The sequence below is a fragment of the Chiloscyllium plagiosum genome, unplaced genomic scaffold (genome assembly GCF_037043375.1).
Source record: "Chiloscyllium plagiosum isolate Xiang-an unplaced genomic scaffold, Cpla_swu_hap1 HiC_scaffold_1, whole genome shotgun sequence".
NCBI classification, from domain to species: domain Eukaryota; kingdom Metazoa; phylum Chordata; class Chondrichthyes; order Orectolobiformes; family Hemiscylliidae; genus Chiloscyllium; species Chiloscyllium plagiosum.
Window position 1 is genome coordinate 42704054 of NW_028270139.1, and position 13683 is coordinate 42717736.

The 13683-nt window shown below is 40.4% G+C and overlaps 1 protein-coding gene across 1 annotated transcript in view; it reads right to left on the reverse strand.

Moving 5' to 3' along the window:
• wdr1 (WD repeat domain 1) overlaps positions 1-13683 on the reverse strand; it is a 53173-nt gene that overhangs the window by 24423 nt on the left and 15067 nt on the right. Inside the window, exons 6-8 of the mRNA XM_087986479.1 lie at positions 9056-9133; positions 6146-6226; positions 5464-5697 (exon numbers count right to left, since the gene is read on the reverse strand). Of these exons, the coding sequence (XP_087842605.1) occupies positions 5464-5697; positions 6146-6226; positions 9056-9133 (393 nt within the window). The remainder of the gene's footprint in view (positions 1-5463; positions 5698-6145; positions 6227-9055; positions 9134-13683) is intronic.

Below are 13683 nucleotides of genomic sequence, written 5' to 3' on the forward strand. Positions count from 1 at the left end.
AAGGGTACTGAGGGATAGGATTTATGAGTATCTGGAAAGACACTGCTTGATTAGGGACAGCCAGCACGGATTTGTGAAGGGTAGGTCTTGCCTTACAAGTCTTATTGAATTCTTCGAGGAGGTGACCAAGCATGTGGATGAGGATAGAGCAGTGGATGTAGTGTACATGGATTTTAGTAAGGCATTTGATAAGGTTCCCCATGGTAGGCTTATGCGGAAAGTCAGGAGGCATGGGATAGAGGGAAATTTGGCCAATTGGATAGAAAACTGGCTAACTGGTCAAAGGCAGAGAGTGGTGGTAGATGGTAAATATTCAGCCTGGAGCCCAGTTACAAGTGGAGTTCCGCAGGCATCAGTTCTGGGTCCTCTGCTGTTTGTAATTTTTATTAATGACTTAGATGAGGGAGTCAAAGGGTGGGTCAGTAAATTTGCAGATGATACGAAGATAGGTGGAGTTGTGGACAGTGAGGAGGGCTGTTGTCGGCTGCAGAGGGACTTAGATATGATGCAGAGCTGGGCTGAGGAGTGGCAGATGGAGTTCAACCCTGCCAAGTGTGAGGTTGTCCATTTTGGAAGAACAAATAAGAATGCGGAATACAGGGTTAATGGTAGGGTTCTTAGTCAGGTGGAGGAACAGAGGGATCTTGGGGTCTATGTACATAGATCTTTGAAGGTTGCCACTCAGGTGGATAGAGTTTGTAAGAAGGCCTATGGAGTATTATCGTTCATTAGCAGAGGGATTGAATTCAAGAGTCGTGAAGTGATGTTGCAGCTGTACAGGACTTTGGTTAGGCCACAGTTGGAGTACTGTGTGCAGTTCTGGTCGCCTCACTTTAGGAAAGATGTGGAAGCTTTGGAGAGGGTGCAGAGAAGATTTACCAGGATGTTGCCTGGAATGGAGAGGAAGTCGTACGAGGATAGGTTGAGAGTTCTCGGCCTTTTCTCATTGGAACGGCGAAGGATGAGGGGTGACTTGATAGAGGTTTATAAGATGATCAGAGGAATAGATAGAGTAGACAGTCAGAAACTTTTTCCCTGGGTACAACAGAGTGTTACAAGGGGACATAAATTTAAGGTGAAGGGTGGAAGGTATAGGGGAGATGTCAGGGGTGGGTTCTTTACCCAGAGAGTGGTGGGGGCATGGAATGCGCTGCCCGTGGGAGTGGTAGAGTCGGAATCATTGGCGACCTTTAAGCGGCATTTGGATAGGTACATGGATGGGTACTTAATCTAGGTCAGAAGTTCGGCACAACATCGTGGGCCGAAGGGCCTGTTCTGTGCTGTATTGTTCTATGTTCTATGTTCTATTAGGTTGTGTAATTCTCTTCCCCATAAAAATGGAGATCGAGTGTCGACATTTATTCAAGGCCACAATAGATTTCTTATTGACAAGAAAGAGAGTAAAGTTAAAGCCACAATCAGATCAGACATTAAACAAAAGCCTGGACCATTCAGTTTAGTAAAGTGGGGGTGGCAGCAGGGGGCACAGCTTATATCCTCTAATTCTTCTGCTATGTGTAAAACCATTAGGCTGTTTTGGAAACTGTTGACTTTGTTGAAGGTGGAAAGGCTTGTGGATTTAGGAAGTTCAGCCAAAGAGATCTTGGCAAGTTCTTGGCGAGCTCTTTACCATTGTCTAATAAGTAACTCAGCAGAATGGAAACGGCAAACAAAGGCATGTCCAATATAAAAAACTAAAATAGTCTACATAATAAAAATAATTGGTATGCTGCTCAGAATCATAGATGGACAGCCTGGAAACAGACTGTTTGGTCCAACTCATTCACTTCACGCATGTGGCCTTCTAGGCCATTGTATACGGCCTTTTGAATGAATCCAAATTTTGCAGAACAAATCTTTTATTTTTTATTAATGTTTTTTCCATCCTTTATTATTTTTATTTTAATCTTAAAAATGAATGTATTTAAAATATCAGAGAGTAAAAGAAAATTCAACAAAATAATCCTCACAGACTGAAGAGCATATAATTGAAGTTTCTTGGATGCGGCCTTATTAGATTACAACTAACATAATGCGGCCTTCCAACATGAAAAGGTTCCCCACCTCTGACCTAGTCCCATTTGCCAACACTCAGCCCATATCCCTCAAAATCCTTCCGATTCTTATACCCATCCAATTGCCTTAAGTGTTGTAATTATACTAGCCTACACCACTTCCTCTGGCAGCTCATTTCAAACATGCACAATCCTCTGCATGAATAGGTTGCCCATGAGGTCCCTTTTAAATCTTTCCCCGCCCTCAAGTTCGGAACTCCCCCAACTCAGGGAAAATACCTTGCCTATTTACTTTATCCCACGCCCCTTAAGATTTTATAAACTTCCATAAAGGTCACCGCTCACAGCCTCTGTCGCTCCAGGAAAACAGCCCAAATTTATTCAACCTCTCTCTATAGCTCAAACCCTTCAACCCTTTTGAATCTTTTCTGAACCTTTTCAAGGTTTCTCAAGTTTCCTATAGGCAAAAGAGACCTGAAATCAGCTAATTATTGCTGACCAGTGGAAATGTAGAAACTAATAGAAGTACTGTGGGATGTGTTTTTTGGGAATCCGCAAAGGAAAAATCAATGGACATTAACCTAACCTTTCCTACACGCAGAAGATAAGTTATCTGTGAAAGATTGGTTAAATAAATTACCTCTCAGTTCAGTGATATCTTAAGGAGTTTGGATTGTTGCTAGAGAGTCAGTGTAACAATGACTTACAACATGCTGTGACAAGTGTTGCAACTAATATAATGCTCTGGCATAGGACTAATAATTCAATTACTTTGCTTTTGGTGGCACTTTAATTTTTTAAGTATTATTGTATTTCAGTGTTATAACAGTAGATTTCGTGCCCACATGGGCACCGAGTGGAGCATGATGTAATCTGAAACAACACTGATTAGAACGATTAGAATCCCTAGTGTGGAATCAGGTCCTTCGGCCCAACAAGTCCACACCAAACCCATTCGTCTACATTTACCCCTGACTGATGCATCTAACCCACACATCCCTTAACACTATGGGCAATTTAGCATGGCCAATTCACCTAACCAACACATCTTTGGACTGTGGGAGGAAACCGGAGCACCCAGAGGAAACCCATGCAGACACAGGGAGAATGTGCAAACTCCACATAGCATGTTTAATCAAGACTCACGGTAGAATTACTTTCTTCCTGTCTAGTTCTGGGTGACTATACCATTAAAACGTATGCAATTTTAATCCAGAATAAAGCAAAACATTGGTATCAAACAGAAAAGTTTCACTTATGATACCAAAAATAATTACTTAACACGTTCTCTTTTCATTCACCTCAAAATATGCTCATCTTGAAACCTCCCATCCCAGGGAAAATACATCTACCATTAACCCCATCTATAGCCCTCATGATTTTATCAACATCTATAAAAGGTCACCCCTCAACCTCCTACGCTCCAGTGAAAAACATCCCAGCCTATCAAGCCTTTGTTTATATACCTGGTATCATCCCGATAAATCTCCTGTCTACCCTCTCCAGATTAATAACATCCTTCCTCTAATAGGGCAACCAGAACTGGACACTCCAGAAGTGGCCTCAATGTCCTATACAACCTCAACATGAATTCCCAAGGAATGAGCAATGAAGGCAAGCATACTAAATGCCTTGTGAATCACCCTGTCCATATGTGACACAAAAAGTATGTATCTGAACCCCTAGGTCCCTCAATTCTGCAACACTATCCCAAGTCCTACCATTAATTGTTTATGATCCTTCTGTAATCTTAGAAAACCTTCCTCATTCTACTTTGCCTTTACTGTCATCCGCAGACTTACTAACCATGTCTCTCTGTTCTCATCCAAATTATTTATAACAATAAGAACATTACAACCAGGAGCAGGAGCAAGCCATCTGGCCCTTCAAGCCCACTCTGCCTTCAATAAAATCATGGTAAAAGTTTTCCAGGCCTCAGCTCCACTTACTCACCCTCTCCCAAGAGCTCTACTATTCAAAACATTATCTGAGCTTTAAAAACATTCAACGAGGTAGCCTCAAATACTTTACTGGGAAGGAAATTTCATAGATTTCGAAACCTTTGGTTGAAGAAATTCCTCCTCAATACCGTCCTAAATCTGCTCCCTCTAATTTTGAGGTTATGCCCTCTTGTTCTAGTTTCACCCGCCAGTGGAAACAACCTCCCAGCTTCTCTCTTATCTATTCCCTTCCTAACTTTATATGTTTCTATAGGATTTCCCCCTCATTCTTCTAAATTTCAATGAACATATAGAGGAACCTCGATTATCCAAAGGACACGGGTGGGGAGTATTTTGTTCGGTTAATCAAATGTTGGATTATTGAATGCCGGATAACAGTTCAGCCGAGCATCGGGACTTTGTGATCTTGCCGGATAATCGAATGCTGGATAATGCTGTAATCCCAGTCTACTCAGTCTCTCCTCAAAAGTCAATCCTCTGAACTCTGGAATCAACCTAGTGAATCTCCTCTGCCTCCCCTCCAAATGACAAACAAGAGGACCCAGAACTGATTCTGTGGAACACCTCTGATGATGGGCCTCCAGTCTGAAAAGCAACCTTCTCCCACCACTCTGTCTCCTGCCATTAAGGCAATTTTTCACCCAGTTGGCAAGCTCATCTTGAATCCCATGTGTTCTAACTTTATTAATTATTCTAAAACACAGAACCTTGTCAAAAGCTTTACTAAAGTCCATGTAAACAATGCCTACTGCTCTGCCCTCAGTCTTTTTGGTAACTTCCTCAAAAAAAATCAAGTTTGAGACACCTCGAACAAAACCACACTGACTTTCCCTCTCAATTTGTGCCTCTAAATATTTATAAATTCTACTTTTTTAAGCTATCTCTAACAACTTACCCACAACCGAAGTCAGACTCTCAGATCTATAATTCCCCGGTTTCTACTTACAACCATTTCTTAAACAAAGGCATAACATTAGCCACCCTCCAGTTGTCAGGCACCTCACCTGCAGTTATAGATAAATGCAAATGAGAGATTTAATAAAGACATAAGGGGCAATTTTTTTTTTTACACCAAGGGGGATTCATCTGTGGAATGAATTCCCTGTGGAAGTGGTGGATATGGGCACAGTTACAGTGCTTAAAAGATACTTCCGTAAGCACATGAAAGGTTTGGAGGGATATAGGCAGGAGCAAGCAGCTGGGGCTAACTTAGTTTGGGATTATATTCAACATGGACTGGTGGACCGAAGAGTCTGTTTCCATGCTGTATGACTATGTAATAGAACAGCTTTTCATGCTATAGGGCTTTTTGACATGAAATTAACAGATACTCTATCATTTATGAATGATTCCACCAAGTGAATGGTCACAATGAAGGATTACCATTAAAAGTGAACATCCCTGATCTAAGACATTATCATGTCAGAATTCACTCAGTACTTTAGAAACAGAACTGGGAGCCAACCTATGACTAGCAAGTTCAATACCTTGATGATACGTAGCGGCTTGCTGGGATTTGCTTTATCCAGATAGTTAATGTAGCCAGAAAGTGAAACGCTCAGCAGATGATTATTCTGCCACAAGCAGCCCAATTGTTGATCCATTACATCACTTCCCATAGTAAACGTTGTCACTGCACTGTTGGCTTCAACATCCCATAGTTTAACAGTCTTATCTCCAGAAGCAGAAATTAGGTGCGTACTATCAGCATTCCAACTAACCTGTCAAAGGTAAGTGACAAAAGTTAAAATATGGTAGTTCAAAACAATTAAAAAGTTTAAGTTACTGCCATCTTTTAAGAGTTGCTAAAATTACAAACAAGTCAACATGCACAAGAGTTTCAAACTGCATACTGAATTGAACTTTGTCACAGTATCACTGGCTTCAACATGCTAATTTTTCAAAACAAAACAAAGTTGGAAAAAATGCAAGAAATTTTTAAAAATTTTAAATGCATTAGCCACGGAATTAGGGAAATATAATACAAATCTGAAGCTTTCACTTCACATTTGATGTCTGTTTAAATGTTAAGATATAGTTAAAAGCTATACAAAACAACAAACATTAGTTTAACAAATGAAGGAGAATAGCTGCAAACTCAATTATGATCAATTAATCAAACACGACAAGCAAACTTATCATAACTGATGGACCCTAAAACAAACTTACGGCATATACACCTCCATTATGGGCACTGGAGCCTCCAAGAGCACATATCTGATTTCCATCCTTCCCATTATAGATAAAAATCTATTATGAAAAAGTATACACATTACTTCAAATGGGACACCAAAATAATTAAGAAAAAGTTAAAATTAAGTATTCAACTTTGCAAGAAACTACAGAATATATTTGTATGCTGAAATATCTTTAAAAATGTGCAAACTAAATACCACTAATTACAATAACGTAGGAAACAATGTTTTTTTTAAAATGCCTTCCAAATCCTAGTGAGTTTTGAGAAGATTTGTAGCTCAGGTTGAGGAATCACAGCCCTACTCAAAAAGCTTCAGAAATCTGGAGAAATAAGAGAAACCAGACAGATCCAACACACCACTCTTCCATAGTTTACTCAAAATTCACAAACCAGGAGCCCCCCCCTCCCCCCAGTCTCACTAGCTGGAACATCCACTTACAGATTGGCCAAGGAACTACACCAAAGACACTTAGAAGACAACTCACGCCACTCCATCCAAGAATTCCAGAAGATCAAAGACACTAAGAAGAGGATGAAATAATGGTCTCTTTTGATGTAACAGCCCTGTTTACATCAATCAAGCTAGTGGACCTATGCCTTACCACACACACTTCTTCAACAACAAAACCTACAGACAAACAAATAGAACACCCATGGGATCTCTGAAATCAAGGTTCTTAGCAGAGGCAGTAATGAACAGACTTGAACAACCAGCTCTGCCAACCATCCAACCCAAACTTTAGGGTCCGCTACGTGGATGACATCTTTGTCATCATTAAATGAAACAAATTAGAGGTAACCTTCAAGACTATCAATAATACTCTTACCAATTGGAGAACTACAGAAGCAATCACCCCAACATCCACAAACAAAGCAGCATCAGAACATTATTTCAATGAGCCACCACACACTGCTGTACAGAGGAACTACGCAGAGCAGAGGAAACTCACCTATATAGTGTATTCAAAAAGAACGGGTATCCAATGAACACAATCCGTCGATTTCTCAGCAACAAACCCGAACAAGCAGGCAAAACACGTCCAGAAACCCCAGCCACTCCTCCCCTACATCAAAGATATCTCGGAAATGACTGCCAGACTACTCAGACCCCTTGGCATCATGGTAGCTAGCCCAAAGGCCCACCAACACAGTAAAACAGCAGCTAACGAACCTGAAAGACCCTATACAGGCAACAAGCAAAACTAATGTCATTTACAAAATACCGTGCAAGGACTGTAACAAACATTACATTGGACAAACAGGCAGAAAACTAGCCACCAGGATTCATGAACACCAACTAGCCACAAAAAGACATGATCCTCTCTCACTAGTATCCTCATATATGGATGAGGATGGACATGACTTTGACTGGGACAACACATCCATCCTAGGACAAGCCAAACAAAGACACGCACAAGAATTCCTAGAAGCGTGGCATTCTAACTGGAACTCCATCAAACAACACATCGAGTTAGACCCCATCTACCACACCCTGAGAAAAGGAACAGGAAATGACATCACCAACCCAAAGAAACCCATACATATAAATAGAAAGCAGGAATTTTCAGCAGTGCTTCGCCTGAGGCCCACTGAAGATGTTACCTCGTAGGGTGACAAAATATCTGGAAATGAACTTCCAAATCCTTCTAAAGGATAATTCAATTATCCTTCCTTTAAAACAATCTTTTTGCAAAGATGAAGCCAGTTAGTCCATACCTGGATTTTCCTTTTTTAAAATAGCTTTAAAAGTTCCATCTTAAAAGCTAAATGAAAACAAGAACTCTTGAAATCACAACTCTCACTACTACTTATTTGGGCCCAAAATTTGACATTTACCCATTGTATCCTTAAATAAGGCCTAGGAAATACATTTTCCATATCCACAGGATGTGAGCAGCACTTTGCAAGTGCAGACTGTTTAAAATTGTTAGAAAATTAAAATGCATTCAAATTGGAGCCTAAATGTTTTATGTCGTCCCTGCAGTTGATTCAGTATTTTGCTGCCTTACCATCTTAAACAATGATAAATGTCAAAGATGTAATTTTGTTGCCCACCAAGATCAACTGTTGCGGTTCAAAATACTGCCAAATGTTGCAAGGTTTGAGATTGAAGTGTGCAGCATTTTCAAAAGGTACATTATGGAAGCATTTTCAATTACAATCTTAACCATAAATTAATGATAGCAAAGCAAGATATGTCTACTTCATGAAGAGCAAGCTACAGAGGTATAATATTGGCAAAGAAAGGAATTATGTTAATTACAATGAAGAACTGAACAATGACTGATTTATAACATCCACATTGTACTCATATCTGCGTGGTGATGCTTGTAGATACTTTACTCAGTACCGGTGATTTAACTATGCCTCTTGTAGACAAAAATTTGTTAAGTGGCAGAACCTGCCTACTTGAATGCATGTTACTGTCCTAATTAGGTCATACCACACAGAGGAATGACAAGTCATTTCTCTAAAGACACAAACTTGGATAAATAATTAACAATCATTGCAACTATTTCCCAGATTTCATTCAACCAAAGAGCAATATCCAATTACTGAACTGTAATAAGATCAACTTGTCATCTTTTGGAAAATGCCACTGAAGCAAATTGTGGTTGTGAACAGATAAAACACTGTGCCTTGTACAAGTACTAGCTAGGTCTGTATGTTTTCATTGTTTTTTTTAAATATAAGTCAATAGAGAATAAAAACTCTTCTTCCAGCGTACACATTCTCAAAAGCAAAAGCAGAAGTGACCTCAACAAATGTTGAGACGGAGCTCATAGTGCTGAAGTTTCCACCCTGAAGCAATGTAAGCAGTTAACACATACAAACTCAGAAATGAAACACTGTACTTCAGAATAATTTATGCCTAATCTTACCTGCCCATCTGCACCAGCTGATGCAAACTTGCTTCCATCAGGCGAATACCGTAAGCAGTTAACAAACTTTGTATGGTTCTAAGGGAGAATCAGAGAAACACGTTTAGCAAATATATATGTACAAATAAAAGATATTTCTTTTCTAGGTGAGATTTTAGGAGTGATACAAGCATAAAAGGTGCGAAACTTTAAAATGGACCATAGCAAGGCACTTTGTAAATAATTCAAGATTTTGCCACTCAATTAAATTTGCAATATATTCCTTACGTGAATGTGAGGGGTAATCCAAATTGGAAGGTATCAAATTTATTAGCAGGAACTTGAAAAGATGCTAAAGAGATGAGAAGACAGGAGAAACAAAGCCAAGCATCAAAGATGCTTCAAAGGCAGAATGATGTCAAAGTTAAAGCACTCTGCTGAATGCACATAATATTTGTAACAACATAGGTGATCTAACTGCCATTACAGAAACATGACTACACGGTGACCCCTTGTATTGAAACAGTGTCTTCCAGCTCTGGATTTCATAGAGTGAGAAAAAAAAATCCACTTATAGCATCCACCTCTCAAACCAGTTCAGAATCTTACAGGTTTCAGTAAAATCAGCTCATTCTTTAACCACCAAGGCCCAATCTGCACAACATTACCCCATGAGATGATCCCATCATCTCAGGTAGCAGAAAAGTGAGCCTTCTCTAACTAATGTCCAATACTCCTCAAATAAGAAGCTGCCCATGTTCAAATGCAATATCCAAACTTTGGCTGATAAGTGGCACATGGATCTACAAAGAAATGACAGGCAATGATTACCTCTAATAAGAGACAATCTTACACTGTCCCTTGACATTCAATGGTGTTACCATCATTGAATCTTCCACTAGCAACATCCCACAGGTTACCACTGACCAGAAGCACAACTAGATTCGTCACAAAGTGGCTACAAGAGTCAGTTAGAGACTAGGAATACTGTAGCGAGTAAACTCACTTCCTGATTCCCTCAAGCCTGTCTACCAGCTACAAATCAAAAAAGTGTTATGGAATATTCCCCACTTGCTTGGATGGGTGCAGCTTGAACAACAAGCAGCTTGTCACCATTTAGGACAAACAGCATACTTGGTCTGTACCACATCCACAAGCATCCACTCCCTCTACCACCAAAGCTCAGTCCATGCTTCCTGCTACTATCTATAAGACACACTGCAGAAATTCACCAAAGTTCCTCAGACAGCACTTTCCAAGGCCAAGAACACTGCGATCCAAAGGACAAGTGCAGCATATACATAGGAACATGTGCAATTTCCCCAATATTACCGTTCCTTCTTTGTCACTGGGTCAAAATTCTGGAATTTCCTCAAGGGCATTGACAGTAAACCTACAACATGTGGGCTGCAGCAGTTCAAAAAGGCAGCTCACCATGACCTTAAGAGCAACCAGGGATGAATAGTAAAGGCTGGTCAGCAGGGAACTCTTACGTCCCACAGTGAATTATAAAAGATCAAACAGTATACAGAACATTAGGTAGCAAGACGTTCCTACTTTATACTTCAACCACTTCCCTTGCAAGAAAAGGCAACATGCCATTTGCCTTCCAATTCCTTACTGCCTCCACACATCTTAACTTTGAGACTGGTGTACAAGAACAGTGTACATAAATCCCATTGTACCAAATAACTTGGTCTCCCAACGTTTTTTAAAAAAAGCCTCTGCTTTTCTATTTGTCCCAAAGCAGGACCTAATTTTTCCACATTAAAATCTACTGAATCTAACTCTGTACACGGTCCCCTCTTCACAACTTGCTTTCTGACCTTTATACTAAATTTGGCTGTAATATTAGAAGTCACTTTATAAAGCAACTATAATAAACTGCAAATAGTTGAGGCTCGAGCACTGATCCATGTGGCATTCCACTAGTTACAATTTAGCAAACTTAAATGGACTATCTTATCCTGACTGATTTTGGATAGTCAGCCAATGCTCTGTCCACACTAATGTATTAATCCCACCACCATAAACTTTTGTCTGGTATAATGTCCTATTAGAAAACAGATTATCATTTCCAATTTGGAAATCCAAATACACTTGCACCTGCAAGTTACCATTAATTCACTCTGCCTATTAACTCCTCCAAAGTTGTGTCAAATTTTCATAAAGTTAGGTTGGCTCTGCTTGATTATATCTGGTCTTCCAGATGCCTTGCTGCTATTTCTTCAATAGTGAATTTTGGCCTAAAGTTTCCTGCTTTTTGCCTTATTCCTTTCTTGAATAGATAATTATAATTTGGAGTTTTCCAATAGAAATTGATAGGTGTACTCTAGATGGTAGATTCACCACAGTTATTGTAGGACCTTTCTTACAAACTATTATTTCTTCATGTAGATACTGTCCTATGTGAACCTGTTGATTGGAAGCCTATATATTACCTACAGTGACTTCTTACCCCCACCCAAATTGATCAGCAACTTCATCATCTAATTAAGTGATTTTGCACTGTTGTATTGAACTTATGCTTTAACAATGCTACTCCCTTTTCTTTATGCCTATCCCTTTAAAATTTCAATAGACAATAGGTGCTGGAGGCAGCCATTCTTCCCTTCGAGCCTGCACCACCATTCATTACGATCATGGCTGATCATCCTCAATCAAATACTCTTGAATATGCAGATCCCAATGTTAGTCACCTTTGTAACCATTTTTTATAGCAACAATTCTATTGTACCCAATGATTCCCATTTGTGCTGTTCAATCATCCATCTCAGTACAAGTGCTCTACAGGGCCCTCTTGTGGTGCAGAGGAAATGCCCCTACCCTTGAACCGAGAAATCCAGGTTCAACTCCCACCTGCTCGAGGGGCGTGTAATAAGATTGCTGAACAGGCTAATTGCAAAAATAGATGAACTTTTTTTTAAAAATGCATGCATTTTGAGAAAGTCTTTTAATCGACTTGCCACCATTTCTCCTACCTTGATCCAATTTAGTAGTGGCCGTCATGCTTCATCTCCTTGTTTTCATTGCGCAGTTGTTACTCTTATAACTTTCAAACCCTCCCCTCCATTGAAGACGTCACCTCTCACTAAGTTATTAGTTCAAAGACCTCTTTAAAACCCTAGTTAAACAATTCACCAAGACACTGTCCCAGACAGTTCAAGTCAAATACCACCCAACATCACAGCTCCATAATTCCCAAATACCAACGCCTGTCCCCCAAGAGTAGAAGCCCTGTTTTTTGCACATTGACCTTTGAACTCGGCTCTCTGATCTTATTTTTTCTGATTCCAATGTACTTGATGCACTGAATATATATGACCACTGGATATAACAAGCAAAGCACTTTCTAGACAACTCATCACACAAGGTCATTGAGATGTACAGCATGGAAACAGATGCTTTGGTCCAACTGGTCCATGCTGATCAGATATAATTTAAAATTAATCCAGTCCCATTTGCCAGCACCCAGCCCATATTCCTCTCAATCATCCAGACGCCTTTTAAATGTTGTAATTCTACCACCCTCCACCACCACCACCTCTGACAGTTCCAACCATACACATACCACCCTTTGCATGAAAAAAATTGCCCCTTAGGTCTCTAATATTTCCTCTCACCCAAAACCTATTCTCTCTAGTTCTGGACTCTCCCACCACAGAGAAAAGACTTATTTACCCTATTCACATCCCTCATGATTTTGTAAACCTCTGTAAGGTCACCCTTCAGCCTCCGATGCTCCAGGGGAACAGCCCCAACCTGTTCAGCCTCTCTATAGCTCAAACCCTCCAACCCTGGCAACAACGTTGTAAATCTTTTCTGAACCCTTGCAAGTTTCACAACATCATTCCAATAGGAGGGAGACCAGGATTGCACAATTTTCCAAAAGCGGTCTAACCAATCTCCTGTACCGCCGCAACATGACCTCCCAACTCCTATACTCAATACTCTGACCAATAAAGGGAAAGCATACCAAACGCCTTCTTCACTATCCTATCTACCTGCAAATCTACTTTGAAGGAGCTATGAATCTACACTCAAAGGTCTCTTTATTCAGCAACACTCCCTAGGATCTTACCATTAAATGTATAAGTCCTGCCCCGATTTGCGTTTCCAAAAGGCAACACCTCACATTTATCTAAATTAAACTCCATCTGCCGTTCCTCAGCTCATTTGCCCATCCGATCAAGATCCCATTGTACGCTGAGGTAACCTTCTTCGTTACCCACTATACTGCCAACCAACCCCACCACCTTGTGCCCAACATTTCAACTCCCCCTCCTACTCCGCTGAGGACATGCAGGTTCTGAGCCTCCTCCATTGCCACTCCTTTACCACCCAACACCTGGAGGAAGAACACCTCATCTTCCGCCTTGGGACCCTCCAATCCCACTGCATCAATGTGGATTTCACCAGTTTCCTCATTTTCCCTCCCCTCAACCTTATCCTACTTCCAAACTTCCTGTCTCAGCCCTACCCGCCCATCTTCTCTCCACTCTAATCTCCCCTTTCACCTTTGCTCCCACTTCCATCCGCTTATTGCGTACTCAGCTACCTTCCCCACTATTCCTGATGAAGGACTTTTGCCCGAAACATCGATTTTCCTGCTCCTCGGATGCTGCCTGAACTGCTGTGCTTTTCCAGCA